The sequence below is a fragment of the Cynoglossus semilaevis genome, chromosome 5 (assembly GCF_000523025.1).
Source record: "Cynoglossus semilaevis isolate Cse_v1.0 chromosome 5, Cse_v1.0, whole genome shotgun sequence".
Lineage (NCBI taxonomy): Eukaryota > Metazoa > Chordata > Actinopteri > Pleuronectiformes > Cynoglossidae > Cynoglossus > Cynoglossus semilaevis.
The window spans coordinates 10,287,387-10,300,744 of record NC_024311.1 but is presented as its reverse complement, the minus strand read 5'-3'; the positions used below and the strand labels follow the sequence as shown (position 1 = coordinate 10,300,744).

At 42.0% G+C, this 13,358-nt stretch overlaps 2 protein-coding genes across 2 annotated transcripts; one reads left to right on the top strand and one right to left on the bottom strand.

The window, feature by feature from the left end:
- Positions 1-3: 3 nt before the first annotated feature.
- Positions 4-4,195, bottom strand: mtfmt (mitochondrial methionyl-tRNA formyltransferase). The gene is made up of 9 exons (XM_008310424.3): positions 3,730-4,195; positions 3,077-3,274; positions 2,824-2,946; positions 2,649-2,751; positions 2,035-2,110; positions 1,836-1,927; positions 1,458-1,536; positions 1,293-1,366; positions 4-1,063 (listed from the first exon to the last, which is right to left on the bottom strand). The coding sequence occupies exons 1-9, from the start codon at positions 3,912-3,914 to the stop codon at positions 884-886; spliced, it is 1,110 nt and encodes a 369-aa protein (XP_008308646.1). The 5' UTR covers positions 3,915-4,195; the 3' UTR covers positions 4-883.
- Positions 4,196-4,645: 450 nt separating this feature from the next.
- Positions 4,646-12,748, top strand: vps35 (VPS35 retromer complex component). The gene is made up of 17 exons (XM_025055585.1): positions 4,646-4,760; positions 5,888-5,986; positions 6,107-6,203; positions 6,832-6,955; positions 7,104-7,286; positions 7,602-7,821; positions 8,085-8,168; positions 8,317-8,426; positions 8,528-8,624; positions 8,762-8,910; positions 9,028-9,235; positions 9,401-9,556; positions 9,847-9,969; positions 10,044-10,223; positions 10,596-10,835; positions 10,959-11,102; positions 11,682-12,748. The coding sequence occupies exons 1-17, from the start codon at positions 4,758-4,760 to the stop codon at positions 11,859-11,861; spliced, it is 2,397 nt and encodes a 798-aa protein (XP_024911353.1). The 5' UTR covers positions 4,646-4,757; the 3' UTR covers positions 11,862-12,748.
- Positions 12,749-13,358: the final 610 nt, after the last annotated feature.

Below are 13,358 nucleotides of genomic sequence, written 5' to 3'. Positions count from 1 at the left end.
AAAGGTTGTAATGATTTGTACCATTTATTTAGTAGCAGTACAAATAATACTGTGTTCTTTTCAACTGTTTCAACAACAGTTTTTTTAATTAAATAAACAACACAACATTTTAAAATGTTTTAATGCACCTAAAACCATTGACACCACTTCTTTTTTTTATGTACTTTCTGGTATCTGAAAAATTACCGATTGTATGTCAAGCCTTTTTAGTCTCTAGCTGTGACATCATTGAAACATACAGTAATATTTCCTATGTGCAGCTGGGGTCTCAAAAACATTTGTTGAATGTCTTTCTTAATTAACAGATTACAATTTTAAATTCAGTATTACATATATATAAAGAAATCATAAATGCAGTGTAGTCCACATGAGGCTTTTTATTGCATATTGTACTTATGCAGTAAATCTATTGACATAAAAACATTTTGGTTTTGGATCCAGCAGTCATATCTCTCAATGGGAGACTGGAAATCATTCATCTTCCACTGAACATGTGCAGAAGCTCAGAGGAGATTTTGATATCTCAACACCATCCTGATGTATTCCTAGATCCTCTTTACAAAACCACAGGTGAAGCTAACTAACGGTTCATGGTACAGTTGACAGCTGTCATATTCCTAAACACAGCTGTATGGCTTTACACAAACAATTCATTCAACATGAATCTTTGTCATATTGATGAGTCAGCAGTTCTAGAAAGTCTGTTGTGGGCAACACTGAAACTGCACTCAGACTCCAGCGTTCTGGGCTGTTTTAAAAATAGGATTCATCAAGGCCGCTGTCCAAATGGTCCATATGAGTCTCATCATGACTTCATTACAAATGAACACAGAACAAGTGTCCTAAAACAGACACGCTACATCAGATGACTTCCTCTGCGTCGTTATGACGACGCCAAGTTGCCTTTAACATGAGGAGCTGCAGCTGCTGGCAGCCTGCTGATGAACAGTCCTGCTGCCCCTGCCTCATGTGGCGCCCTCTGCTGATGCAGGTAGCCATTGTAAAAGTCAGCGGCCGTCAGTCTTTTTCTCAAAAGCACTCCTTTAAATCCCACCCAGCCATCCTGGTCCAACACACACAAAAAAAACCATAAGAAATCTTTACTGTCCTTACTAACAGGTTATAATCAAATGAGTTGAAGCTAAAATAAAACTTTAACAAACAAAAGACACACACACACAGACAGATAAATAGTCAGGGTCATATAAACTCAGAGTATGCTGATTCTGGACGAGTTCATGACCTGTCCCTTCAACAAAACAAGCTGTTGGATGTGGGCCAATCACACATACCTGACATCGAACAGCCAGAGTGTTGGACTCTTTCTGATAGGTCACCGACCCAAAGACAGGAATCCTGCTGGGATCTTCAAACAAAAAGGGAAAAAATAAGTTTTGATTGTATAAAAAAACAAGGCTTTTGTTTAAATATGTCTCATACTATTTAATGAAAATAACCTGATAAGGAAATGTGACATTTTCCAACAAAGTCCAGCAGTTTGATGGTCCTGCCCATCCACATGGTCTTCAAGTGCATCTAAAAAGGTACAGAGAAAAATTGTTGCTAATTAACAGTCCACTGCACACCCACTCTTTACAGGTTATTAAGATATTATATTAACATTAACACCCAGAGTCCTTTCAGTGTCACAGGACTTCTTCTGCCCACTCTTTGTATTTAATTATATTTAAACATTTACCAAAAGTCAATAGACCAGGAGGTGACTGTAAAGCAACTCATACACAGAGCTAATGGCCAATTAGCGGCTACCGTGTCTTTCTGCAGATACTGTATAAAGCCATGCTGGTGTACGGAGAAGTCCAGTCGTGACTGACCTGGGATCCAATAGCTCGGTACAGACGATCGATATGTGAACAGGTCTGATCCTCCCACAACACCCAGCTCAACGATGCACTGATTTTAGGAGCTGTTGAAAAGAGTTTGCTAAATGAGACTGATGCACATCTTCCACTTCATATACAGTTAGTTATATCAGCTATCAACGAGTCAGAACTCTAGTTCAAGTCTACATACCAAATGTTGCACTTGTCTCCTTCTGTTCTATTTTTTGTGCCATTCTCTCAGGCAGAGTCTCCAAAGTATCAATCAGCTGTAGCCAACATACAGACAAGACACAACGTTGTATTAGGAACAGAATTCATAAGGTCAGTTTTATGGAGTCATTTTGACTGTTCACACTGGCTCACTCTCAAAACAAACTACAGTTGACAGTCACCTCAAAATTAGAAGTTTTGTGCAGCCCAAAATAACACGCCATGTGTCTCAAACTGACTTTAACCGTCTGTACATAACATTAACAGTCCCTCAGCTGACAGCTAGTCCAATGGACAAATGGACAAAAATAGATGACCAAATGGTCAGTGAAAGATGGAATAATATAAATGAATAGACAAACTGATGGTACAGGAGTGGTTAGATGATGAGATGGAGAGGTAGTGGGATTAACAGAAAAATTAGGGTTAAATGACAAAAGGGTTGTCATTAAATCTTCAACATTTCTAGTATGTTAGTCATTTTATATTTTGGTATTTTATTTTAAGAATTAATTTTTCGATTTAAAAGACCTTGCTTTTATCTTTGTTGCTTTTAAAAATATCTGAAATAATGTTATTCGAGATGAAACTCACAAGCTTTGCTCCCTTTGTTGCAAGGGCAGCTCCAAGTTCCTCTGAAGTACACTTGTCAGGGACTTTGTGGATCTCCTGGTTAAGAATGGGACCAACATCAAACCTAGGATTTAAAGATGTGTTTAAAAACCGGCCAAGATGACTACAAACACTGCGTGGCTTCACCTCAGTTCACCTGTGAGGACGGATGTGCATGATGCTCACTCCCGTGACAGTGTCACCATGTAATATGGTGTGGAATACGGGTGCTGGGCCTCTCCAACGGGGCAGCAGGCTGGGGTGGACATTCAGAATGCCACTGAGAAAAAGAGAGAACGTTAGAAGGAACAGTTCATTTTTAACTGTGTGACTGTCTTTGGCACTGAGCAACAGTAACACAGGGAGGCACAGAGCCTTCATTTTACCACAGAGCTAAACAAGCTACTTACTATGGAAACTTGTTGATCAGTCTCTCAGGAAGTAAACAGCCAAAGGACACAACAACTCCCACATCAAACCGACCATCAACATGGTCCGGTGGCCAGCTGTGGACCAGGAGGTGGTTCTGCTGAGCAAACGTTGTCACCGGAACTTTAGGGGACAAAGTGACAACCTCCAGAGACTCCACGATCTTCTCACTGGAGCTCCTGTGAACACAACACCGAGGTTATTTGTCATTCACCCTGTCTTTGATCGTAGGAGTTTGATTGTAAATTGTAGAACCCAAAATGATCATCTTTGTAAACAAAAAAGTCAGTTGTTCGATTATTCTGTTGTAGAACCCAAAATGATCATCTTTGTGAACAAAAAAGTCAGTTGTTGCTGTTTATAAAAATGCAGCCGGTACTATAAACACCCAGCACTAGCTTTACTTAACCATTAACCTTTAACTTAACATTGAAGACCCAGCCCAGACCATCTCCAACTTCTCTAGAGTGAAGCACTAGATATATTTTGGACATTCAGCAGAATGGACTTGGTCTCCTTTTAGGACTGGAACTAGATCGGACTCGAGAGTATCAAATACTGACGTCCTAATAATTGCTGTCAACTATGACATTGATCTGTACCACTGTTTTCTAGTCGTGTGAGTGAGCGCCACCTGCTGTTGGCTGTAAGAAGCTTTAATGATTCCAAAGCGAAGTGATCTGAGCCGAAAAACAGGAGCCTCCACGGCGGTCCGGACTTCCTTAGGGAGCCAAAGAACTGACGCTGCTGCTTCTGCCGCTGTCGCAGCTTCAGAGCCACCCCTGCCGAAGCTGTCGAAGCTCTACTGCTCAGCCACATCTTCACAGCAGTTCACGTTGATACGTGTGTTCTAAACTGTGCGTGAAGATGCTACAACAGTTGCTGTAGAATAGCAGTTTTTGAACTAAATGGTGTTATCACCATAAGTCGATGGTCGCCATAGGGCGCCGCCATGTTTTCCATGAACCGCTTCCGTTCTCTGTCTTCTTCTACTTCTCATTGCTTGACATTATCAAAACAATGTTTGAGTCGCCCTCTACCGTTGCCGTTAGGTAGGGTTACGGCGAATCTACACCCATCCACTTCATCTGCAGTAAAAGCTACAATGTTTAGAAACTGCGTCATTTGAATTTTTAAAAAGTATCCTTAACCACTACAGACAGTGGTTGTAAGATAATTCAACACAGCGGCTGAAACATTTAGACTGTGGTAAGTGTATCTAAAGGATTATAAATTTTCTTGTGCAAACTAAGCTTTATTTATTCACTTCATGTTAAAGAAATAATTGTTTGATCTTTTTTAATAAATTGAATCCTAATTATTTTTTCATAAGCTATTTATCAAAGTTATGGGTCTTGAGTGTCAAAATGGGTGACATGGTCTTTCTAAAAATTAAATATTTCACACAGGAAAAACCCACATCTAAAAGTTTTGCATTATTGGTGTGGCTCTATACTGTTTCTCAGTAACGATTTTTAATATATAATACATAATTCAGATTTCAGATTTGCAATGTGCCTAAATGCACCATGGCGTCTGACCACGCCCCTTACTATTTGTCGCGCAAACGTCCAAGCCTACCGTGAAGGCAACACGGTTCCTGAGTCACATGACAGCGGAGCGTCTGACTGCGGCTGATCTGACACTCAGCTAACCATCATTATGGTAAGCATTGTATTTTTCATTTAAATAAATACTTCTGCAAATTGGTGTTTTTTTTCTAAAACGTTCACATCTATATTGTGCAACAAGTGAACTGCAGTGTAAAAATAAGGTGAAGGAAGCTGTGTTTTAACCGCTGTGGCCTAAAGTCATACAGCTGCTAACTAAGCTAACAGGGTTACCAGCGATGTTATCGAGCGCAGCGTATTATTCCTTCGCAAATAGTAAATTCTCTGTTCGTACTTTTAGATAAAAAGTAAAACCTGTTACCATTTTAAGTTCGTCGTGAACAATCCTATTTACAACACGGGACATTTCCGGAACGACGCGGGTGACGTTCAGTTGTTACTCTTCCGTTCAAGTGTCATTCCCTTTTGGTGTTTGAACCAAACCCTGCTACAAAACTCCGTTTACAAAAGTCTCACAGTTAGTCATAAATAAAATAGGCGTTAAGGGTTAGATAAAACCCGTAGTTTTGAGATGGAAGTAAACAATTTAAGCTGAATAGGCATTTTAACAGAGTAAACACCAAATAATTAAACATTTGTGGACTACACTAGCAAAAAGTTGATGCAGAAAATTAAAAAGATATGTGACTATTGAAAAGGTAGAAAGTGCTGCTGAATGTGAGTGGCAGTGTAGTCCTTCAAACTGTTGTGTATAACTAACCTTTACTGGAACTTAGAACCACGACCATTTGGAGGACGTTCTTTAAAAAAAAGACGTTCTTCATCTTTTATTTACATTGATGCATTTATCAGACACTTGCATTAAAATCCACTACATTGTCTTTAGTGTCCTTCACTGAAGGGCAGTTTAACCTTTTCTTCAGTCAGAGCTAATCTGTAATGGAATAAAGTAAAACAGTGAAGTATTTGGTTTCTGAGGAACTCAGAATACAAAGGGATTCTTTTCAACAAACATTGTTATGGTTTACAGTGAATGTCTGTTCTTTGTTAGAACAAGAATTTGAAGTATTTTAGCAAATAACAGTTTTGAGTGTCTATTGGATTTTTACAATGATTGAGTGAGCTGTTGGGTCATTAACTTTAATGTCAAATGTTCTGTCATGGAATCTTTTTACTTTTAAATACTAAGCTCATCAAAGATTCTTCACAATTCGTTCACAGCCAACCACACAGCAGTCTCCTCAGGATGAGCAGGAGAAGCTTCTGGATGAAGCTGTCCAGGCCGTCAAGGTTCAGTCTTTTCAGATGAAGCGATGCCTGGTAATGATATTTGACAAAGTTGAAGTTATACAAATTATTATGTAGTACACAGCACGGCAGAAGTGGTGCGATCCCAAGCACTACTATACATTTTCATCTCTGACTCTGACTCTTCTGCAGGACAAGAATAAACTGATGGATGCTCTCAAACACGCCTCCAACATGCTGGGTGAGCTGAGGACATCCATGCTGTCGCCAAAGAGCTACTACGAGCTCTGTATCCTTGACTGACATCGACCAGTAGAAACCAAACAGCTGTCAATCACCACTGTCCCACAACATCAACATAAACAAACGTAAAGTCCGTTGAGAAAAATCATTGATTTTTACCTGGTTGTGATGATGGTTCTCTGGTGTAGTGCTGTCCTGAGTGGTCTGTCTGAAGTCTGCGGTAAATATTAGTGAAGGTTTTTAATCACTACAGTCAAAAAGTTACACATTTGAACCATGTCAATGTGGCAGCGGTGAACCATCAACCCCCGCGTGATGTCTAAACAGTTCTCTGTACAGACATTTCATTATTGAGAACACAGTTAAAAACTCTTTCTAAAAGTGAGCAGCTATCACATAACATGGCCACCTCCCCTTTTACACCTGTCTTTTTTCAGTGGTGTCCAGCACCCCCATGGGTTTGTTTGAGTAAGTGCAAGATGAGACACAGCTAGGAAAAATACGTAATTAGATTTTTATTTATTTATTTAGTTCATTTTGCAACAGTGTTTTGCTCTGATTTGTTGTAGTATATTGTTGTAGTAGTGTTGTAGTATTCCCTGTGTTCAATGAGAACAGCAGGTCTGTAGGAATTAGAGTGTTATAACTGTCACAGATCTTAACCCTGTTTGTAGACATGGCCATCTCTGATGAACTCCACTACCTGGAGGTTTATCTGACCGACGAGTTCGCTAAGGGTCGCAAGGTGGCCGACCTGTACGAGCTGGTGCAGTACGCAGGGAACATCATCCCCAGACTGTGAGTATCAGCTGGAGTGACATTCTAGAACATTCTAGAATGTCAACAGAAACATGTTCAGTACAGATCTTTTGTCCTAGCCTTCTGTTGACATGTTACATCATCTGCTGCAACACCATGAGCACGTCCTCCTTCTGTCTCTCTACAGGTATCTTCTGATCACAGTGGGCGTGGTGTATGTCCGTTCCTTCCCTCAGTCTCGTAAGGACATTCTGAAGGACCTTGTGGAAATGTGCCGCGGCGTCCAACACCCACTGCGGGGTCTGTTTTTGAGAAACTACCTCCTGCAGTGCACCCGCAACATCCTGCCAGACGACGGCGAGCAGACAGAGTACGTCAGTGTTTGATCAGTGGACAACAACAGGTGTTGAAGATGGTCATTGCTGTAGGTCACTGCTGGACAGAACAGGAAACCCACAAAGCTTTGAGTTAGCAAGACAACACACAGAACCTGATTGGACCAATGATACAACAAAAATAATTGGCCTTGAAGAATCTAAAAGAAAGAAACAGCAGAACAATGACAAAAGGCTGGTCGGTGGTATGATTGTAGCGTTGTTGTTGCTTCTGTTGACGTTGACACTCAGAGATTCTCTCTTCGTTAAAGTCAAGCTCTGTGTCCTGACATGAACCGTCTGTGCTGCAGGGGCTCAGAGGAGATGACGGGCGACATCAACGACTCCATGGACTTCGTCCTGCTCAACTTTGCAGAAATGAACAAGCTGTGGGTGAGGATGCAGCACCAGGGCCACAGCCGAGACCGGGAGAAGAGGGAGAAGGAGCGGCAGGAGCTGAGGATCCTGGTGGGCACCAACCTGGTCCGCCTCAGTCAACTGGAGGGGGTCAATGTGGACAAGTACAAACAGGTGTGTAATTCTCCACATATATTCACAAATAAATGTTTCAACATTATTATGGCTAACTAACAAAGAAGTCAAGAAAGTCAAATCATATTCACAGACATTTGAGGCCAAAGTGTAATTAACCCTTAGAAAACAAACTGAAATCCCTGTGACGGCCTGTAGTCTGTTCAAGAACCTGTGAGGGAACGTGATCGTGAGCAGCCATGTTGGTTTGTAAAAAAAATTTTTTTTTTTTTTGTGTGTGTCGTTTTTTTCCACCTCCACAGATTGTTCTTCCTGGGGTTCTGGAGCAAGTGGTGAACTGCAGAGACTCTCTGGCTCAGGAATATCTGATGGAGTGCATCATCCAGGTATGGTCCAGGATCCGCTCAGTCCAAACCCTCTACTTTAGACTACTGCCTTTGTAGCCTTTTATGGCTTAAAACAGAATCCTGGTTTTCAGGTTAATCCCTGATCCTGGTTTCATAAAACGGGACAAAATATTTTTGTTTTTCTCAGGTTTTTCCAGATGAGTTCCACCTCCAGACTCTGAACCCCTTCCTGCGTTCCTGTGCTGAGCTCCATCAGAACGTCAACGTCAAGAACATCATCATCGCCCTCATCGACAGGTGACCCTTGACGTTTTCTTAGATGTGTTGAATCTGTGAAGTGTGTAAGTGTGTGTCAACAATGGTTGGACGAAGCTCAGGTTTTCCCCCGTCTCCCTCAGACTGGCTCTGTTCGCCCACAGAGAAGATGGTCCTGGTATTCCAGCTGAGATCAAACTCTTTGACATCTTCTCCCAGCAGGTGGCGACGGTCATTCAGGTAAATGAACTGGTGCTGTAGAAATGAACCGTGGACGTTTCCACAGCCGCTGCCGTCAGGTTGGCTTCAAACATAATAAAAACAAAGTTTGAAAAGGTTCATGCTCTTTGTCTCTCCCCTTCCATCCCTCTACTCAGTCTCGTCAGGACATGCCATCAGAGGACGTGGTGTCTCTCCAGGTGTCTCTCATCAATTTGGCCATGAAGTGTTACCCTGACCGCGTGGACTATGTGGACAAAGTCCTGGAAAGCACTGTTGAGATATTCAACAAGCTGAACCTGGAACAGTGAGTGGGGGGGCGGGAGGGAGGGGGGGACGCTGTCTGTCAGTGACAGGTTTCAGTCCAAACTGCAGTAGCGTCCACTAAAACCTTCCTTTAACATTTGTTTCTCATGAACCGCAGCATTGCGACCAGCAGCGCGGTGTCCAAGGAGCTGACGCGGCTGCTGAAGATCCCTGTGGACACCTACAACAACGTCCTGACCGTGCTGCAGCTCAAACACTTCCCACCACTCTTCGAGTATTTTGACTATGAATCCCGCAAAAGCATGAGCTGCTATGTGCTCAGCAACACACTAGACTACAACACCACCATTGTGGCCCAGGAGCAGGTCAGTGTCCACCTCAGAACTTCAGTCACAGCACGTGGGCGTCGTTCTGACGACACAGCACCCCCTGCTGTTTTCACAGAAACGCTTACCTCAAGAAAGAAATGGAGGAAGTCGAAGTAATGAACCAAACTAAAAACACATTTGAACTTCCTGTTGTGTCTTCAGGTGGACGCCATCTTGACCTTAGTGTCCACACTGATCCAGGACCAACCGGACCAGCCCGCAGATGACCCCGACCCTGAGGACTTTGCTGAAGAGCAAAGCCTTGTGGGTCGTTTCATCCACCTGCTTCACTCTGAGGACCCTGACCAGCAGTACTTGGTCAGTCCTCAGCTCAACATTTAGGATTAGATCAGGATTAGATTAGTCAAACCATTTACCAAATGCATCGTAATAATCTGAAACTGTTGACTGAGGTTTATTTTCTCCAAAATTTAAATTTACCAAATAAGGCTGGAATTGACTGGAAGTTCACTCACAGACTCTAATATGAATAAATTAAAAGGTTCCAATGGTAAATTAAGTAAATGAAACCATGGGTAATGAAACCATGGGTAATTACCCACACTGTGGTAATCTATGGTTGACGTTTTTTCGTGACGTGTTTCCAGATCCTCAACACGGCCAGGAAACATTTTGGGGCTGGTGGAAACCAAAGGATTCGTTACACACTCCCTCCTCTGGCCTTTGCTGCCTACCAGCTGGCTTTCAGATACAAGGAGAACTCCTCACTGGTGACACACGCACGCACACACGCACACGCACACGTGTGTGTACTGAATCCTAAACAGGTCACTGTCTTCTGCAGGATGACAAGTGGGAAAAGAAGTGTCAGAAGATATTCTCCTTCGCTCACCAGACCATCAGTGCACTGTTCAAAGCCGAGCTGGCTGAGCTTCCTCTCAGACTCTTCCTGCAGGGGGCGCTGGCTGCAGGAGAGATTGGTTTCGAGAACCACGAAACTGTAGCCTACGAGTTCATGTCGCAGGTAAAAGGAAATGGTCTGTGGGGTTTATAGCCAAGAATAAAATTCATAGTATTTCCCACAAGGTGGCAGTAATTCAAGTTTCCATAATTCTACACATCAGTGCTGCGTTGGTTAAACTTTTTGTAATGATACGGTGATTGATTGGGTTTAAAAGTAATGTTTTAGTCAGATGTAGCTGTAAAAGAAATCAAAAATTAATTTTAATCTGCTCAGGTCTGCGATAAAAGTCAGTGAGAAAATGTGTCTGTGCATCACAGCTAAATTAGTCCTACTGAAGAACTGACTTAGAACTGGATCCTGAGGCACTGTTTGCCTTCAATTACCTTAGTTAGTTGTTAGTTAACTTCTGTCATGTGCTCCCCCCCGGCTCAGGCCTTCTCGCTGTATGAGGATGAGATCAGCGACTCCAAGGCCCAGCTCGCCGCCATCACACTGATCATTGGAACCTTTGAGAGAATGCGCTGTTTCAGCGAGGAGAACCACGAGCCTCTGAGAACCCAGTGTGCTCTGGCTGCTTCCAAACTGCTGAAGAAACCCGACCAGTGTCGAGCCGTCAGCATCTGTGCTCATCTCTTCTGGTCTGGACACAGCACAGACAAAAATGGAGAAGAGGTGAGTAGCATGAAGTGAACGTTAGCTGAGGAACGGCCAAAAAGTAGAAGAAGAAAGATAGCTCATGCTGTAAGATAGGAATATCTAAACAACTGTTTTTAACGCTCTAAAACCTCTGCTCAGATCCGCGATGGCAAACGTGTGATGGAGTGTTTGAAGAAAGCCCTGAAGATCGCCAACCAGTGCATGGACCCGTCACTGCAGGTCCAGCTGTTCATCGAAATCCTCAACAGATACGTCTGTTTCTACGAAAGAGAAAACGATGCGGTAGGAACAACATCGTAACATCGCACTCCATCTGTCAGTCTGTAGCAGCTGAGAACCAGCCCTGTCCACAGTCAGTGTAAACCTGAGTCTGGTATTCACTTTTTGTCTAATGAACTGTGTTACCTCAAATGTAAAGTTAGCATCTTTAAGCCTAGCTTAGCGTAGCATTGTCTAACCTAACCTAGCTGTAGAAAAAACTGAATCATGTGCTTTTCAAAAACAAAACTTTTGTCTGACATAACTGTACGTTAGTGAAAATAGAGTTAACCAAAAATAGCTAAATTTTAACCAGAAGTTATATTAAGTTAGTTATCAATAAGCTAAACGTTAGCTCGAGGGTTAACAATTGCTAAAGATGTTTTATGCATTTTCTGGGCTGTCCTCCTTTCTGACTTTGATTTGGTTATTTAGCAAAAGTTAGACTGTGCTAATAGGCTATCTATTAACAGGCTATCTATTAGGCAGGTTTGCTGTATTTTTAGATAAACCTTTCCATTTTTTGCATACCTTTAAGACCTGAGGGAATTATACATGATTGATGATGGTGGTGGTGATGATGTCATTGTCATCTTTACTTAGGTGACAGTCCAGGTCCTAAACCAGCTAATCCAGAAGATCAGGGAAGATCTCCCAAACCTGGAGGCCAGTGAGGAGACAGAGCAGATTAACAAACACTTCCACAACACCCTGGAACATCTGCGGCTGCAGAGGGAGTCACCTGAGTCCGAGGGTCCAGCCTACGACGGTCTGGTCCTCTAAAGGGTCCAGCTGTGGGCTGTGAGGTGTAACTAACACTGTGGTATAAACAGAAACACAGAAATGTCATAGTCGCAGGAACACACAAAGGGGAGAAATAAAAAGACAACTTTTATTATTTTCTTTGGTAAAAATTCTGATTATAAACCATGTATTCTGCATCTTTTCCTCCTCATCAGCAGAAATGTTTTTTATCTGCAGCAGTGTTACTTTTTTTTTTTTTTTTTTTAGAAGCGTGTGAAACGTTTCCTTGATTTGGAAAAGTCCTGGACGTCATTCCTTTTTTCTCTAATGATCTACTTTAACCTTTATCACTTTACACTTGACCTTAGACCTAACTCTCTGTTGTAGGTATTTAAATGCAGTCAACTGATGGAAAACTCTGTTGCCGTCCTGTAGGAAAAGTTCTGTGACCAAATTAAAGCCCAGAGAAGAAGTAGTCGTGCTCTTCTCCAAAAACTTAGTTCAATTTAAAAGAATGTTGGCTATTTGGAAGTGAGGTCAATAAGGTCCTGACTCCAACTGAACTCTCTGACTCCCCCTCCCATAAACAAGAAACAGTGTACTTGGCTCCAGAGACACGGTCAAACCAAATGACTCAGTTAACCTGCTGTGATGACATCACTGATCTTTCCCCTGGTGTTGGACATATATATATATATATATATATATACACACAACAGTCAATCAATTCTTTTCACGTGTTAGTGACTGGCAGAGGTGTCTTTAGTTGTTTTGGTCCTAGCCGTAGGTGGCACTGTCGGTGTCGGTATATCACTCAACCATGCTACAAAGACGACCTGCAGAGAAAAGAAGAAGGTTCTGATGATTGGTTCCTCTGCAGCATGTTCCGGTTCTTTCTTCTGTTCCTCCTGACCTTTGTCTGCCTGTCACTTCGTCAGCCTCAGTTTGTCTGCAGTGAAATGGCCTACAGACCTGCAGCATGTGCCCACCTGCTTTACTGCGCTTCAGCCCTTCAGTCTAAACTGCCTCCCTTAACCTCCAGCCACCGTCACGTGGCGGTGGGTTCTTCACTCTAGGGTTCTTGTTCTCGGCTGCAGCGTGCTCTCTCCTCCACTGTCTGCTGCTGTTGTGACTCCCTCCTGTTCATTCTGTCTTTTTTTCCTTTTCTGTGCTGTGTCTTTGTGTAAACACAATTGTAAATCAGAAAAAGAAGCAGATTAAATAACAAATATCATTGTCATTTAATGAAATAAAAACGAAATAAACAAATTTGCATTTTCTTCCTTTTTTACTTTGACAACAAAACATTGTTCAAATGGTTTGAATTCGTGTTTAAGAAAATCTGTGAAAATAAGTTTTAATATTTACTGAATTAGTAAAAGAAATAGTAATTATTGATTGAGGTAAAACCACAAAACTGTCATTTTATTATATATTATTTGTAATTAATACTTAACGGCTCAGTGTCAAAGTTGTTTTTTAATTCAATTTTTTTTTAATAACCGAGCTGTACATATTTGCTGCGGTTAACTTTTC